Source organism: Anas acuta, chromosome 20 (assembly GCF_963932015.1).
Source record: "Anas acuta chromosome 20, bAnaAcu1.1, whole genome shotgun sequence".
Taxonomy (NCBI): domain Eukaryota; kingdom Metazoa; phylum Chordata; class Aves; order Anseriformes; family Anatidae; genus Anas; species Anas acuta.
This window is the reverse complement of record NC_088998.1, coordinates 5,367,626-5,384,269: the sequence shown is the minus strand read 5'-3', so window position 1 is coordinate 5,384,269 and position 16,644 is coordinate 5,367,626. Positions and strand designations below refer to the sequence as shown.

Sequence of the window (16,644 nt, the reverse complement as noted above, 5' to 3'; positions counted from 1 at the left end):
ACTAGCCGTATCTCCTCTTCCTGTGTGTTACTTCAGTGTCAGCACGTCTCCTTTCTAAAGGTGAATTAAGACTGATAGATGGCTTGCATGCCATGATGGAAGGTGACAGCAGCATCTATCATTCCTTCCCCCCAGCATGGCCCTGCTGCCATCATGGAAATGTGGCCTTTTTATACTTTTTTTTTTTTTTTCCAGACACCAAACAGAATGCCGTAAAAAATCCATAAAAACACTACAAAAAAAAACATTTTTGCCAGCCACTGCAATGGCAAAACTGAAGGTTTCAGCAGGCAGCCCCTTCAGCTGCAGGCCTCCAGCCTACCTCTAAACCAGGCAGCAGACCCGGAGATGTGCAGAGGGCAGCTATTTCCTTCTCCCCAGCACTTTGTGCTCTGACCACGGCTCTCTCCCACCCCAGCCCCAGCCTCTCCTCGCCCAGGAGCCCCAGTGCCCACGGTGGGAAGCTCACTGGGGAGAGCAGAGCTGGAGGTGGGGCTGGCTGTTTCCACGACAGATCCACCGTGTCCCGCACAGCTCTGCAGAACTTAACTTCCCTGGAACGCTTTCAAAATCTGACTCATGTCCAGCTCGTCTATTTTAATCGTTTGCTCTTACATCATTCTGGGAGGCCCACGGTGTCACATGCAAACTCCCCCAGCCCCCTGCTCCTCTTAATCCGCTGCTGTCTCATACCGAGCAAAACTAGGTAGAGAATGTGTCTGATAACAGCTCCTTCCCCACTCCCCGGAGCATTTACCAGCCTCGGATGGTAGCTAATAAAGGCTCCCAAGAGCTCTCCATTGCTGTGACAGCGCTGAAGTAGAACAGGAACAGCAGCCGTGCCAGCAAACCTCGCGGAGAGGGGATGTGAGAGACCAGAAAAATCACAGCAGGCTCACGAACGCTGCAAGCCGGCTGGGAGACAGCCCCGGCCAGGAGATAAGTGCTGGGAAGGGAACCAGCTCAGCTGGTTCCTGCTTTCTGCTTTCCCAGGGATTTCCTGAATACCTCTAGATGCCACATAACCTTTTTGTTCACGCTTGGGAGTACAAATCAGCAGCACTGGTCCATTCAGGAGTTCTTATTAAACCTGATGGCACGAAACGGGGATGGAGCCACAGCTCTCGGAGAGAGCCGAGAAGAACAAAGGTGCTCACGTGCAGCCAGTTAGTCCCTTCTCTAGATCCCAATCCTGAATGCCTCCAAGGTTTTGAGACTCCTGGGTCTCAGGGGAGTGCCCTGTTCATAACAGTGACCACAAGACAAAAAACCCTTGCCTGGAAGATTACAGGCGCGAGCCAAACAACAGCTGGGATGCTTTGAGCCCACAGCATGGGCTGTGCAGAAAGGAGCCGGAGAGCAGAAAGCCTTGTACCTAACGACAGTTGCTTTGTTTGTTTTGCTCTGGTCAGTGAGTCATCCTTACATCGAGCGGCTCGCTGCAGTTATTCATCACGGAGGTTTCTGGTGCAACGAGCGGCTTACAAAACTGTAAGACTTGGTACACGTTTCCACCACCGCCCCCAAAAAAATCCTCTCGACCTTCCCCCATCCTGGCGAGAGAAGAGCAGCCAGCCCGGATGAATGGGGCTCTGTCGAGCTGCTTGCACGGCTGTCGCTGAGAACAGCACGCGGTGGGCGTGGGGATCCTGGAAAGCACACGCTCGCATGCAAGGGGACAAGGGGAAAGCACTGGGTTTTTCCGTGCGTGGGTGAGAGGATATTTTACAAGGAGCCTGTGAGAGCAACGTCAGGAGATTGAGACACTCAGGCTGACATGAAGAACAAGGTGCAAAGGTGATGCGAAACACCAGAGCATGAACGTGTCTGCTCTCTGCACTGACTCCTGATCTCCGCACTGATTTCCTCAATCAGGCAGCACAAACCCCCTTCTGTGCAGCTTTCAGTTCCACCTTCTATTCATCCCTACCTTCAGACACCTCTTCCTCCTGGTCATGCTCAAGTTTACCTGGTCTCCTTGCTCATCAACCATGTCCTCATCTCACCTGTCTGTACCACCAGGGACAGAAACGTGCCTATACCAAAGCATGCTGGCGTCATACAAACTGAGATGATACAAAGGTTGGAGAGAATCACAGCAAACAGGGAAATGTGATGGGACCCATAGAACAAGCACAGATACCTGGGATGTGGCAGTCACAGCAGGAATTAAACAGCACATTCAGTGGGAGCACGAGGAAAGACACTGCAGAAGAGAATCTGAGCAGTGTAGGACCCAAGGGAGCATGGGCAGTGCAACAAAGAACAGAAATGCCTGTGCAGTGGGCAGAGCATGAAAGGAAGAGAACAGTACTTGCATCTTCAGTTTTCTTCCTGCTTGAGAAAAGAGACATGGAAAGGTTTGTTTGATCTCCCCATTTAGTTCCCATCAGAAGACACTGAAGGGCCCAGCCAAAAGCCGTGTGTTTTGTTTACATTCAACAAAGTCTGCATAATAGACGAGGAAAAACTTTACCGGCCTACCCATCTTGCCCCTCTTCCCAGGAACTCCAGGGATCCCCTGCAAGGAAAACACACAGAGAAAAAAAAATAATAGGTCTGGTTGAGAAAGCAAACAGCCAACCAACAACACAAAACAAAACGAGAAGAGAAAGGGGAATGCAAACCAGGCTAATGACTGCGGCATTGTTCGGGAAGCAAAATGTCAGCTCCTTGCAGTCAGCTGCGAGAGCAGAGGACAATTAACCTTCACCCACTAACTACGGCCCCGAGGACACACGCAGGCAGCATCCACACCCAGGGCAACAGGCTGAGGCTGTGCTTAGCAGGAGCAGTCATTAAGCTACTGGTCTGGAACCGACTGAAGGCCACCGCCAAGGCGCTCGCTGGAGAACTTCTGTTTATGTTTCTTATTTAGTTATACAAGCATTAAATCAGCGACTCTCGAGCGCAGGGCAGTCCCCTCCCAGGCAGGCACACTCACTCCCACATGCTCCCGGGGCCTCTCTGGTTTCTGGAGCTTGCGTTTGAGGGAGAAAAAGTGAGAATAAAACAGGCTTCATCTTACAGTGCCCTTCCTTAGGAGCTTGTGCTGGGGGAAGGGGGAGTCCTTGGATGGGTGGAGATGAGGCAGGTGGGGGGACTTGGGGAAAAGGAGCAAAAAAGCAAGAGAGGTTCTGCAAGGCTCTGAGCACATGGGTTTGGAGAAGGTGTGATGGAGAGGGTGGGAGGAAGGGAGGACACATGGGAACACAGCCACAGGTGCCCTTCCATGGGCCCCACAGTCTTGACTGCCCAACTTGATGCAACTGGAAGGAAAGCCATCATCAGGAACCCCAGGCACTGCTGCTTCCGAGAGGCAGGCTCCTTCCAGACACCTCCAGTTGGACACCCAAAATGCTGGGATACTGTGTTTGGGATGCCACTTCTGTGAGAGCAGGAAATTCCCACTCACGTTGTTCTCCATCCCCACCCCACTAAGATGAGATTGCAAGGGTGAGGAGGATGGCAGATTTTTAGTGAAGCACAACACAGAAAAGCTCCTTCCTACACATCACTGTGGTCTGAGGATCCTGCCTGAAGTGCGGGTTTTCCTGAGCTGAATATCAGCATCCTACAAGGACACAGGTCTTCATGCAAGGGCAGAAACAGGCTAAAGGAGTGTTCAAACACTAGGCATGCTTGCCTCTTTTCTCAGGAACAAGGATAGAAAAGGTTACACCAGGCTCTGAAGAACTGCAGTCAAGCAATACACCAAGGTTTTCTTCAGAAAATACTCACTCGTTCTCCATCAGCCCCTGGTAGACCAAATAATCCCGGGAGACCGATATATCCCTAAAGGAAAGAAGAAACAAGTAGTCAGCTCTATTTATCCATTAGCAGCCAGTCAGTCTGTCTTTCCTGAAGAGCAGCAGAGCATCCTCCAGCGTTGGTCAGTGGCAGCCGTGATGAAATAAACCTTGAGGCAAGTGTATATGCCCATGGACTGCATGGTGCTGGCTTCCACGATGTAGTCCAAGGGCACATACCCTCACACCAGGGATCAGGAGGGTTCCGGGCAGGAAGAGGCCAGCAACAAGAGACCTTACCTGGTCTGGCTCTGAGCATACCTGAGGGAAAGGGAGCTTGGTTCAAGGTTAGCAGGAGTGATGGCAGAAGTAACCCATTCCTTCCACGCTCAGCAGCAGCGGTCGCATTTCGAGTACGCGATGTTTCTGAGCGCCTCTGAGATCCCGCTCAGACAGGACGCGCTGCATAAAATGCTACATTTCCTTTCCCTTGCAACAATTGAAGCCTTGTGTTTAATCCTCTTTGCTCAGCAGTTAGCACAAAGTTACCTTGTGTGCTGGTCCTTTGCAAAGGACTGTTTGTGCCAAACATGCAGAATCGAGAGGAAGTGAATTTCAGCAGGGAGCCCCCTCAGTGGCACCTCGCTGTTACAAGAGCCAAGTGCTAACACTGATTTTCTCTCATCTTTCTTTCTCCATCATCACTAAATCTCTTACTGTCAGCCCCACCAAATTCTTTCACTAGTCCATCGCTCCCTTTGGGTTGCACTTCCTCTGGGGACGATATCCCGCTGGGAAATACGGCCACATTGTAATGATGCTGCCTGCCTTTGCCTCCTGAACCCCAAGACAAACCATGCGACTCCTGAACTACTCCCTGCAGAAGAAAAAAAACAGAGATGGGGAGGTGGAGAAGAGCCCACAGCTGATTGCCTTACTCCACAAAATGCAGAGATCTCACCTTAGAGCTCTGTACCCAATTCTGGTTGACTGCAGTTGAACTGAGAGTGGCTTTCCTGGGGAGCTAGAAATACTTCAGTATGCAACACTCGGGTGCAAAGCAGAAAATAATTTTCAAGTCTTTCTGCTAAACAGTGCTCTCAGAATTATACAGCTACCAGTTGACAATTACATGAGATCCTGGTTAGGCCAGTGAAACGGATGCTCCAGGAAAATGTTATCGCTTGCAGAAGTGAGGTGAGCAAGCTGTTTGTTCTCTCCCAGACCTTCCTCTCCCCTGCAGGACACTGAACACGTGTTCTCCCTCCCCAGCTCAGGAATACAGCTAGCTAGAGGGTCAGCATTTGTTTATTCCTTGCAGTTTTCCCAGTGATGAAAGCCAGCTGGTTGAATTTATTGCATATAGAGAAAGTATCACGTGTCAGGGAGAGAGGGAATTTTATTGGGTCAGAATCTCATTGTGAATTTACAATTGCAGGAAAAGAACAAAATGTGATTAAAGGGAGTCTTAACTGTTAAAAAAAAATAAAATCCTTTGCAGTGAGGAAGAACTCCCAGCAATTCAATTTGATGAGCAAAAGGAAGCAGAACAGAAATATTAATGTTTATATTTGCACATGGCTTCAAGATGCTGGCTTACCCTTCTGCATAATGATATAAATCACTCCCAAACTCAAGACTATACCCAAAAGAGCCCATATTCAGCACGGTCAAAGACCACTGAGCCACATTTATTGAAACTAAAGAGGCCTTTGGGAATTGGGGCTTGCAGAAAGTTCAGACTTTGGTCTTCTATAGGAATTTGTATACCATTCTTCCCTTCCTGCAATGTAAGGGGTTGGCTTTACATCATCAGAGCTATCATTGATCTTTAATCTTGGTATATTCAGAGTTCAATTTAAAAAATTTAACAGTGTTTCAGTAAGTAACCAGTGTGCAATTCAAATCCCCTGAATCCAACAACTTAGAGGAACTTGTCTCAGGTTTGCAAAATTAAGCATACAGTTTCTTGAGAAGCCCTTTGTAGAAACAAGTAAACACAAATCAAAGGCTGCTTACCCGACTGCCTTTTGGACCAGCTTCCCCTATGGGGCCAGGTAAGCCCTAGAACAGAAGGGAGAAAACAAAGACAAATGTGGACAGGCTTTAACTTCACCTAACGAGCACTGCCAAGTCTCCAGCACCGTCCCTGCGTGGTTCTGCTTTCAGTGCTGAGTCCAAGGCGTATCAACAAAGGAGGAAAAAAAAAAACAACAAAATGACACAAACACAAATCTCCCATTGTTGGGGAGCTGTGACTCTGCAGAACCTGAGGCAGCTGCACGTAGTGAGCCTTCCCCGGGGCTCAAGTAATGATTTCTGATCATAAAGATCAGAAAGACTCATGCAGCAGGGCGCAGAGGTTGCATTACACTTCAGAAGCAACATACAGTGATCCTCTGTACCCGACAGCTCTCATTTCATTTTCCTGCCTAACTGAACACACACATAGCAGTGACAAATGTATTTTGATACCTGTTTGGGGAACACAGTCAGGCCCTGATGCAGTTACAGAGCCCCCCTCATTTTTATAGCCTACAAGGTCACGTAGCAGTGCAGGTGCTGCACATCTCTAGCCCTCCGCAGCATTACCATCCATTTCTGTCCCTACTGCTGCGAAAAGGAACCCTGTAAAAATGCATGATGAATTTTCATGTTTATTGTCCTCTAGCAAGTTTCCGGATCAATTTTTATCCAATTCCAAATGTTGCTGGGCTTTTTTGGAAGCAAAAAGAGTAATAATAATAAAAAAAGGCAATGTCCATATTTCCTTTAGCTGGCAGCACTGCACGCACAGCCTGGGATCTGAAAGTCAAGTTGTGCTCTTTTCTGGCTCATGCATCATTGCCAGTCAGAGAACTCAGCCACCGGGGCGAAGTTAACAATTCTGCCTATGATGCACAAATCAAAACAGAGCCAAGCTCGCTCTCCCATAGCGCTGCAGAGCCAGCACAGCTGACAGGAGTAACAAGTAGTAAAATCTCATTAAAGTAAACAGCCCCGATGCTGGATACACACGGCATTCAGATATACTGAAAAAAGCTGCTTTAAAAAAGAAAAGTCACTTTCTTGACCCAAACCACGTTTGAAGAAAGTGCTTTTGTTCTTCGTATGTCAAGCGCAAATATTTCACCCTGCTTATCTGATGGGCAGAGCACTGCTGTGAATTGCTAAACAGCATTCATTAGCCTTGTATGTCCATTAAAGCTCGGACCGTTTTATATTAGTCATCTAATGCACATTCACACCTAGGAGATTCTTTGGCACACACATCTCTGAGAGCCTTTCAGGGTATGAATGCAGCATTTAGTCAGGTGCATAGAACTTCCCCCAGGTCTACCATCTGCATTCTCCAGCAGGCATCTGTGTATTCCACCTACAATTTGCTAAGCGAGGTATCGATCTAATTTAGAATTTAAAATAGATCATACACTACTGATAGTCTGAGGCAGGGGGAATGCAGACTTGTGCTGAAGATCTAGCTCATGCTTAGTCCAATACCATGTACATCTGGGTAAAGACTCTCATATGAACTCATGGGAAGTCTGAAAGACAGCAGACTTCCTGGGGTCTTTGACATCTGCCAACCTTCTTAGTTATGTATGTAAATACAAAAATGGGGAAATCTAACAATATGTCCATTTAAAAAAACATGACAAACTCATTGCACTGTAAAATTCTACAGGGCCTGTCTCCTGCCTGCATACAGATTCCAATTAGGGTATTTTAGATTCTACTTCTTACTTGTCTTCCAACTACTCCACATCTTACATCAGTAAGAAAATAAAGTGTCTGATCCTGCTCCATTTTCCTTTGCATGCTCCACCATCCCTAATGTTGTCTTAGTAATTTTATTTTTCAGATAGAAGACAAAAATTTGATTTTCATTCTTTTTTTTGCAGCCACATATTCGATTTATATATATTAGTGGACCACGTATAACTTTATACATATGAATATACATGTATATGATAATATAAGCAAATTTTACTAGCTAAAATCTTTTAATTCAGAAATATGCTTTATGTTCCAGGTTTCTAACGTGTTCAACATCAGATGCAAGAACTTGCCTAAAAGTGAGGGGTTAGCAGCTTTCATGTTTGTTTCTCTGCTGTTATTTGTTTTTTCATAGTCTTATACTGAGTCAAAAACCATTTAGATTTTGTTACAGAAATTCAGGTTTTATCCATTACAGTCATAAAATACGTTCTAACAACCTTAGTGTCTCCCTCAGTGAAAGGCCATGGCATTGCTACAGGATCTCGGGCAGGGAAGAAGGAAAGCCAGACATGGACTTGATCAAGACTTTTCCAACCTCAGTGATTCTTAGTTTCCTTGTTCCAGGGGTCTGCACTGTCTTTAGTGGGGCATGTATTTAGCATGGCACATATTTAGCTACCTGCACACCCAAATCCCTAGTCTGTGCACAGCACGATGAGATTTACTGCACCTGCCTGCCAGGATAACCTTTGGCACCAGGGCTTCCGTCTGGTCCTCGTTCACCCTTTGGAAAGAAGAGAGACAAGGTAAGGTGAATGCTGCACTTGAGAAACCTTTCCAGTTACTTTAAGAGGGGGTGGAATGAATTAACTTTATGCAAATTTATAAAGAAGAAAACATTAAAAGTGGACAGCAAAATAAATTAATGAGGGGAAAAAAGCAAGCAGAAGCCCTGTCAGTAGGATCCATGCATTAAGCAAGTGTTGGTATTTCTCCTTCTCCCTCCATCTGCAGTGAAAGCAGCAGATAGTTCGAAACAAGGAGGCTAAGAGAAGGTGTAAGGCTGCATCTATATCTGGCATATGGAAGCATTTTACTGGTGAGGAAGCACTGCCAAAATTCTTCAGAACTAAATGGATTCATGTATAATATCCTTTAACATCATTGCTAACAGGGCCTGCTATTCATTGCCCTTTTTTTTCTGAACTGCAAACATCAGACTTAACCAAATAAAGGGGGGATAGAAAAGGGGAGAGGGGGAATGGGCTTTGGGAGGGGAAATACATGTTAGTACTTAATATGATGCTGCTAGTAAACTCCAGGTGAAATTAATGTAAAAGAAAAAAAAAAGTGGGGAATAGGGTGAGCTGGTATTTCTTCCACCACATAAACCTAACGTGGTTGAGCAATAAAAATTAGAAATTCAATTTAGAAACTTCAACGCAGTGTCCTCCCACCAACCTGCTGATGCTCAGTGTGTGTGCACAGCTCCTGGCAGTGTGGGAGCTCACTGTGTATCCCCTGTGTGTATCAAGCTGCCCCTGGCAGGAGCTGGCTGTCCACACTGAGCAGGCTGTACAGGATCCAAACTAGCAGCAGAGTCAGTCAATCCACCCCTCTTTGCAGGTTGAGGAAATTGAGAAGACTCACCTGGTCTCCAGGGTGACCTGGTGGTCCAGGGTAGCCTTTATATCCCTGTTGAAATAGGGTGAAAAAGATGAATTAGAAAACAAAAATGATTATGTATATAAGGTTTGGTTTGAATTTCTCTTTGCAGGTAGGACTGAAGTTCTGACAAGAAGCAGGTCTTTGGATATGGGCTAGCACTACACGATCATAACCTTTTAACGTACTAGTTTGTCTGCACAGCCCAAATCCTGCCCATGGTCCCAGGCTGTGCTGCAAGGCAGTGTGGCAGCAGCCTGCACCACCAGGGTCTGGCTGGCAGCTACTTGAGAAGGAGTTGCTCCATCAACAGACAGACAGTTGTATCTACAGTCAGGTCTGGCTATTCGTAATCCACACTGTTATCTGTCATCCTTAGGAAACCACATGCCTGTAGGGTAAAGCGTTGGCTTTGGGCAATCTGGGGGACTTGAGCTGCTGCCTTCAGAAAAGCCTGGATCTCAACTGCAGATCTCAAGCCCACGGTGAAAGCAGTGATCATTCCTGTGTAATTTCATCTGGCAATTCTTGCACCAATCCTTACATGAAGTGGGTCACTCGCATTTCAGAGAGAGCTCTCACTTTTGCTTTAGAAGTTGAAATGCCATAGGAAAAAGCTCCAAAACCACTTACTGTCATGGGAAGTTTCAGCTTGGTTTCTAGCTTGAACTTGTCTAGCTTCCAGCTTTTCTAATCTAATTATTACAAGGTATGACAACATGCAGAGCTCCTCGTTATCAAGCTACCTAAAATGGTGAGCGAGCTCTCTCTTAACCTGCTTTCTGCTGAATTAGTTTGAATGAGTTTCTTAATCCAGCTTGCTAGCTGGCAGGTGTTGCAGGCTTCAAATCATTCTCACAGGTCTTTCATAAACCTGCTTCAGTTTCCCTTTTTTTTTTTTTTTTTTTTTTTTGACATGCAGACACTGGAGCTTTACAACGGTAGCCTGTTCAGCTGCAGACTGATCAGTATGTATTTTAAGACAGTTCCCTTTCCCCAGGATTTAGCTAATCTCTCTCCAAACACGGGCTAAATACTGCAAGTGGCAGGCACTTCAGATTTTTTGTTTCCCTTTATTATGTTACTTCAGCTATTTAAAATAAATCAAAACTCCGTCAAGTGGAGTCAGAGCAGATTAGAAGATTAAATTCAGTTAGAGAGATGATTGTTTAGCTGGGCTACTAGAAAGACTGAAAAAAAAAAGGAGGGAGGGGGGCAGAAAATTTAACCTGAAACAAACGGGCAGAGAAAACAAACAAGAAATAATCCTTGCGCACATACTACAGAAATAACAAAAGGCTTTCAGGGTGGGTTACAACTGCTAATTGCAACTCAGCCCCTGCTCCTCGCCCTGTCCCAGCCCAGGGCTTCCCGCACACGTTGCCTGTCTGAGAAGCCCACGGGGAGCAGCCCCCTGCTCTGGAAGCCCTGACCAAGCCCTGGCCACGGCCTCAGCCTCTCACTTCCCTCACCAGATGAACCCAGGCCTGTTTCTGCTCCCAGGTCCACACCTCTGCTTAACTGCTTTTTTATTCTTCCCATGGGCTATTTTAGACCTGCAGCCTAAGCCTGCACTGGCGGAGGTATGCAATGCTCTCAGCCATCCTGGCTACTACCCACTCCCCTTCGCATTCCTCCTCGCTCGTTATTTCAGACATTTTGGCCTGGAAAAACGTCAATTCCCTTCTCACCGCATCTCTCCCCTGCTCAACCTTGCTGATGTATCACGGCCTGCTCTTTCTGAGCTGCACACCCCCGAGAAGGCGGTGGATGATCTGAAAAACCATCTGGCTACCGGCTGGCCCTTATCTGAACTTCCTAGAAGGTCCTTTCTCCGAACACTGTTAGCACGTTTCAGCCCGTGGCTCCTACACTGGCAGTGCCCAGCAGCTGCTGGAGCAGCACCAGCAGACAGGATCCCCTGCACACCTCCAGCAGTCTGCCCCTCGAGATCCTGTCACGTTTAGCTGCTCTCTGGCTCCTGGACAAGGCCCAGAAAGGAGGGGAGATGGTTGGGATCGCAAAGCTCCAAACTCGCCTGGGTGTGGAAGGCCAGACACGGCCTGTCCCTGCAGCTGGGACCAGCAGGGTGCTGTGAGGCCGAGGACGTCTGTTCTGGTGCCCACCTCACCCCTTCCAAAGAGCTGCCAGTACAAACAGCCCGGGGTTCAGCATGGCCAGATGCACCCTGGCACAGCATGGAGCCCATGGGTTTCTTCCTGGGGCCTCTGCCCAGCTCCTCCATCCACGGCCTGGAGCAGGAACTAGGTTTGCTTCCAGAGAGCTGGAGGAGTTACCTCCATGGATATACACCCCCAGAGAGGTCTCGTTCGCTCCAGACAAGGCAGAGGTGCCTGGCTTGGCTGCTCTGGATCACCCTGCTCTGGCTGGGTTCCTGCAGGACAGGGATTTCAAGCCTCTGGTGTCCACCTAGGGCAGGTGGCTGGGGGGGAGCCCCTCAGGCACTCAAAGCATGACCTGAGCTAATGTCTGCACCAAGCACTGCACTATCTCTATAATGGTAAGTGAATTCCACTGAAGTTAACTACGTACTCTACTACTGTTGCATCCTATTAAATATCCTCTTCACTATTTATAGTGAGCTCTGGGAAGCTTCAAATGTGTCTTTCTTGACGGTATACTGCAGTTATTTCTGTCTCAGGTTAATTATAATGAGGAGAAAACAGAAAAGCTTGTATATGCTGAAGTTAGCTGGAATGTGAAAGCATTTACCTGCTAAATCCTCTTCAAATAGCTCTAAAATGACAGGGCAGAGGGTATGAAAACAACTGCATTTGCTCTTTTATCCAAACACTTCCTGATGATTACAGGGTGTTCAACACAAAGGGCTGTGATTTAGAAAGGAAATTGCACTCCAGTGAAGGATTTGCTCATCTGTGATGATATTTATAATTCACGCTATCCTGGCTATAAGGAACCATCCTGCACTTTGATAGGAAATGTAAGGAGTAAAGAGGCCAGCGAGTGAGATCAGCATGACACGATGTGTTTTCAAGCACTGACCAATTCACAGCTCTGCCTTTATTCCCTGAGTGACTTCAGCAGAGCTGCTTCTCTCTCACTGCTGCTGTCCCGCACAACCTTGCACTTTGCTACAACCACTGCCTCCTCCACAGCATTTGAGGCTGACAGTAACGATGCAGTGAGTGCTGCTGAGATGTCTGCGCATGGCAGACCAGGCTCTCTGGTCCTACAAAGAGCCAAAGGTGTGTATCCACGAGGCAGGCGCTGTGGTGTAAGCCACGCTGTCCAAAACCGTATGCCGCTTGCTTGTGGCTCCAGCTCACGCTGCTGAGACATTTGTTTCATTTAGTGAGAGAAGTGTTTTGTTTCTTTTGCCTCTCTGAAAGTTTCTACACAGAATTCTCAGATCAAAGTCCTCAGAGCTCTTTTCACTGTCCCCCATGGAGTCAGAGGGAGGGATGTCCATTTCCAAGGCGTAGCTGTTTTCTGGTAGCCAAGCTGTGTTGCCTATTTTCAGCCAAACACCAGCATATTTTCACTGGGAGAATGCCAGGAGGGAATCCAAATAAAAAAAGATTTTTCCAAACATTTCTCCAACAGCTGTAATTTATTATTTTTTTTCTTAATACAGGATGCTAATAAAAGCCAGGTTACACCAAAACCACTGCCAGGCTAGTGCTACTGGGAGGTACTTTTTTTTAAGCTGTACCAAAGGAAAAAATTCTGCATCCAACTTGTTCATTACTCAGAGAAACAGAAGCATACCCCTGCCTTCATCCTGTCCTAGGGGAGCCAAGATCAGATGTGAAGGCCATGTGCTGGACTCAGGAATGTTTGTTCAATCTCCTATTCCTTCTCCATTTTTTTCCACTATGAGGCCTTGCTCTCCTGACATTGCATTTTGCTGATCATAACCACAAGGTTTTGTTTTATGAGCTGTTATACCAGGAAAATGATATTCTTTGCACCTTATTTATTAGAAGTTGTTTGTGACAGCAAAAGATGGATAATTAATCGCTTTTCTACTCCTAGCTCCATACAGCATGATCAGCTTTGGAAGTAGAAACATAAACGCAGTCCCCTACCCTTGCCAGTTTGATTCCGATATAAAGCATACAGCGAGCTGTCACGCAGAGGAAGGGTTTCTTTTAGCTTCCTCCAGAGCTTTTTTCTCTCCCTACAGTCTTAAAGCATACTTGAGGTGGTGTTTGTGTGCAGCTAATTGGCCTGAGGAACAGCAGTATATCTTCAACGGCCCATTGACCAAAAGTGCTTGAACCAAGAGTGCTAAATTTAACTGTTCGGCTTTGCTCTGTCAATGTTGGCTCGCTGGGAAGGAGAGTCATGTCTGCTGAGCCCAACTATCAAGCAGCTCCCTTCAACAGCTTCCAGAAAACCAAACCAACCTGCCAAAACAGCCTGGAGCTCGAAGGTCAGCTGAAGTGTCCTTGATGTATGAAAGGTGTGGACTCAAGGTAGGGATCACTAAGGTACTGCGGTGTGGACTTGTACATGTGAACACACGCACGTGCTCTGCTGCAACATAAAGGATGGAAGGATCTTGTGCTCTATCCCCGTGTGTCGTTTTCTAGGCATAGGCATGTTGTTGGCAATGCTAATGTTGAAACATCAATGTGGAAGCAAATAAAGCAAAACCTGACTGGTGCTGTCAGTCTCCAGGCAAAACAGAGGGGAGGCCTACATATGTTTTGTTTGAAATATGCTTTAGCAGGAGAGACAGTCAGGTTTTCCCCTGGAGTGCCTAAACCTGTCCTGAATCCAACCTTTGAGTATTGATGTAGGTTCTAGGTCCACCCAGTTAACATATGAGCTGAGCCAGATCTGAACTCAGCCTCCTGATGAGGACCCAGTGTCAGGGCGCAGAGGGATGATGTGGTGCAGTGGACACCAAATAGAAAGAAGGAAGAGAAACCTGGATTCAGAATTTCATTTTGTACTCATACAGAGTGTTGCTGTTACAACCCCCAGGCAGTTGCTCCAGCCCTGTGTCATGGTTTACACACCTGTGAAACAGGCAGAAGACTTTTTTTGCTGGGTATCAGTGCTTAATTGAATCTTTCAGCTAGAGTTAGAGGAAGGCAATTTAAATTAACAAAAGTGATTTTATCCATTAGAAAAGGACACACACTTACCTTTCTACCAGGTGGTCCAGGGAACCCAGTCAAACCAGGTAAGCCCACATCTCCCTGTAGGAAGCAAGCAAGTTGCATTAATTTTCAGCAACATTGTCCCTGTGCTTAGCACACTGTTACTAAAATTATTTTGCCTATGGTAGTACACAGCTATTGATATTTGTGATTCTAATTGCGACTCTTCAAAAACAGAATGGGTAAGAAGTGTAGATTTAAACACCATCTTTTTAAACTGGCTCATATAAATTATAAACCCAGTTAATTAGTTACAGCTGCTGCTGGAGCCCAGCTTTTCACCAGCAGAATGAATGCCTTTTTTTTTTTTTTTAAAAAAAAGGCTCTTATTCAGCCACTTGCTTCATTTGCCTTTCGATAGGTGTTTAAATCTCCAAGGCAAGAAAATTCTAGCTTTTAAATGCAACAAAAACAACAGATACCCCCTGCCAAATCCTGTGGTTCTGCTCGTATTGCGCTACCACGCTGGCTCAGCTCATGGCTCCAGTTCAGGTGGCTCTGTTGGTGTAAGTATTTAACCTGCCTATGTAACATGGATTGAAACTTTACAGGCTGCTCTTGGGAGAGGTCTTTCAGTGGCCTGCACTTCTGAAAAGGGATTGCATCACTTCCCAGCTGGCAAATCCAAATCATCATAGAAAGAGCACTTTGGTGTGAGAACTCTCTAACATCTGATCCATTAGCACAAGTACATTTTGGCCTCCTCTGATTAGGATCAAACCTTTAGGGTCTCTAACACTTGGAGTATCTAGCTTGAAAATTAGGCATTGCTCCAAAGTCCTGCTGGAAATTTCTTGTTTCTATTACTGCTAACACGAACAAAGCCTTGTTAACATGAGCTGAAAGTGATCTGGATCTCTCCCTTTCTTACATTAAGCATGCTTACAAGAGAACAGTTCCAGATTGTCCGTGTGGATGGTTTCCATGTGATGCTGTTCTGATATAGTACCCGACATTTCAAAAGGCATCTCGTGCTGTTAAGTTAAAGGCATCGTTTCAGACTTAGCCATCTCATTGTGTGCTAGTGTCACCCTCCATCTCGTGTTTGTGTGGCGTGCACTACTTCATTGCAGCATCTGGTTTCAAATGAAGGGCCTGAGCTCTTCATGGCTGATGCTTTCTATTAGCTGTGAATTTACAGCAAGGCATATGATGAAAGGAAGAGGTGCAGGCTTCTTGCCTGAACATGAATTACAAAGTATTGTGCAGACACTACTGATAGAAGTAACTGAGGTAGGTGTTGGGAAGCTCTGATCGCTCTTCTATTCATTTCTAGACTTCTGTGAGGCCTTGCTGCTTCAGTAAAATTCACTCAGCTGTGAAAACAGCAAAAAAGGGGCTCATAATTCATTGAAAGGAATTAGCAGGAGAACTCTGATCCTTAACAGTTGCTACATCCAGAAAGCAGCCACGCTTCCCAGTTGTGTGTGCTTTGTGTCAATTTGAGGAGACGTTGGTGGGAAGGCTTCTGGTTACCACACAGCAGGATCCACACTTTGGCAGTGCAGTGGTCTGCGAAGTTCTCCTTCTCTGCCAGCGAGACAGCGAAGCTGCTCTCAGAGCAGCAGTCTGCTGCGGGCTGCGTTTGTGACGGGAGGCAAAGCACTGCTCCTCAGCAAGAACATCATTTCTTTTGCCTTCAAGGTTTTAATTGCATGTATTGGGATTGCCTCTTTCTACAGCTGCATGCCCAGAGACGGCGGTGTGTGGCTGTATCTCACACAGATGTATATCCACTATTTAAGCACCTAGCTTAAGCAGCCGCATGCTTGCAGCAGCAGGGACTTAAGTTTGGACTGTAGGTTACACCTAAGACAGATAAACACCTGGATGACAAGAAGCTGTGGCAGCAAGCACTTCAGTGCACTGTGGCCACTACCTTAGCTGACTCTTTAGTCCTGAATCCAGGGTCTAAGTCTTAATTTTAAGACCACAATCTACTTGAGTGTCTGTGTTGCTTATGGCTGCAGTACGGACCCCCTCCACATGAACGCACAGGGCTTATACAATTAGTACAACACAGTCTCAATGCCTGTGCAGTCTGGACAGTCTTACCTTCTGTCCACTGCGAGCTTTTCCAGGCGACAGCCCAGGATCTCCTTTCTGACCCTGAAACAAAAAAAAAACTTAAATTAATGACATAATCTAAGGATCCTGCCCATAGACATTCTTTTGCTTTCACCAAGCCCCCAAATTAGAAAAACATGGTTTTATCTTCATTTCGTCCTCACATCTCAAGTGCTACTCCTAAAGAGCTATCCTTACAGCCCCTAGGTACAGCTCTGTTTTCCTGGGGCTGGTTTGGGTGAGTGAGTGCTGCTGCTAAAGGGTTGAGTTTTAAATAGTATTTGACAGTA

The 16,644-nt window shown here is 46.4% G+C and overlaps 1 protein-coding gene across 3 annotated transcripts in view; it reads right to left on the bottom strand.

The window, feature by feature from the left end:
• Positions 1-16,644, bottom strand: part of COL27A1 (collagen type XXVII alpha 1 chain) — a 152,713-nt gene that overhangs the window by 95,510 nt on the left and 40,559 nt on the right. For all 3 annotated transcript variants that reach the window (XM_068657457.1, XM_068657458.1, XM_068657456.1), the window contains exons 7-13: positions 16,343-16,396; positions 14,273-14,326; positions 9,120-9,164; positions 8,200-8,253; positions 5,769-5,813; positions 3,742-3,795; positions 2,477-2,521 (exon numbers count right to left, since the gene is read on the bottom strand). In XM_068657457.1, the coding sequence (XP_068513558.1) occupies positions 2,477-2,521; positions 3,742-3,795; positions 5,769-5,813; positions 8,200-8,253; positions 9,120-9,164; positions 14,273-14,326; positions 16,343-16,396 (351 nt within the window). The remainder of the gene's footprint in view (positions 1-2,476; positions 2,522-3,741; positions 3,796-5,768; positions 5,814-8,199; positions 8,254-9,119; positions 9,165-14,272; positions 14,327-16,342; positions 16,397-16,644) is intronic.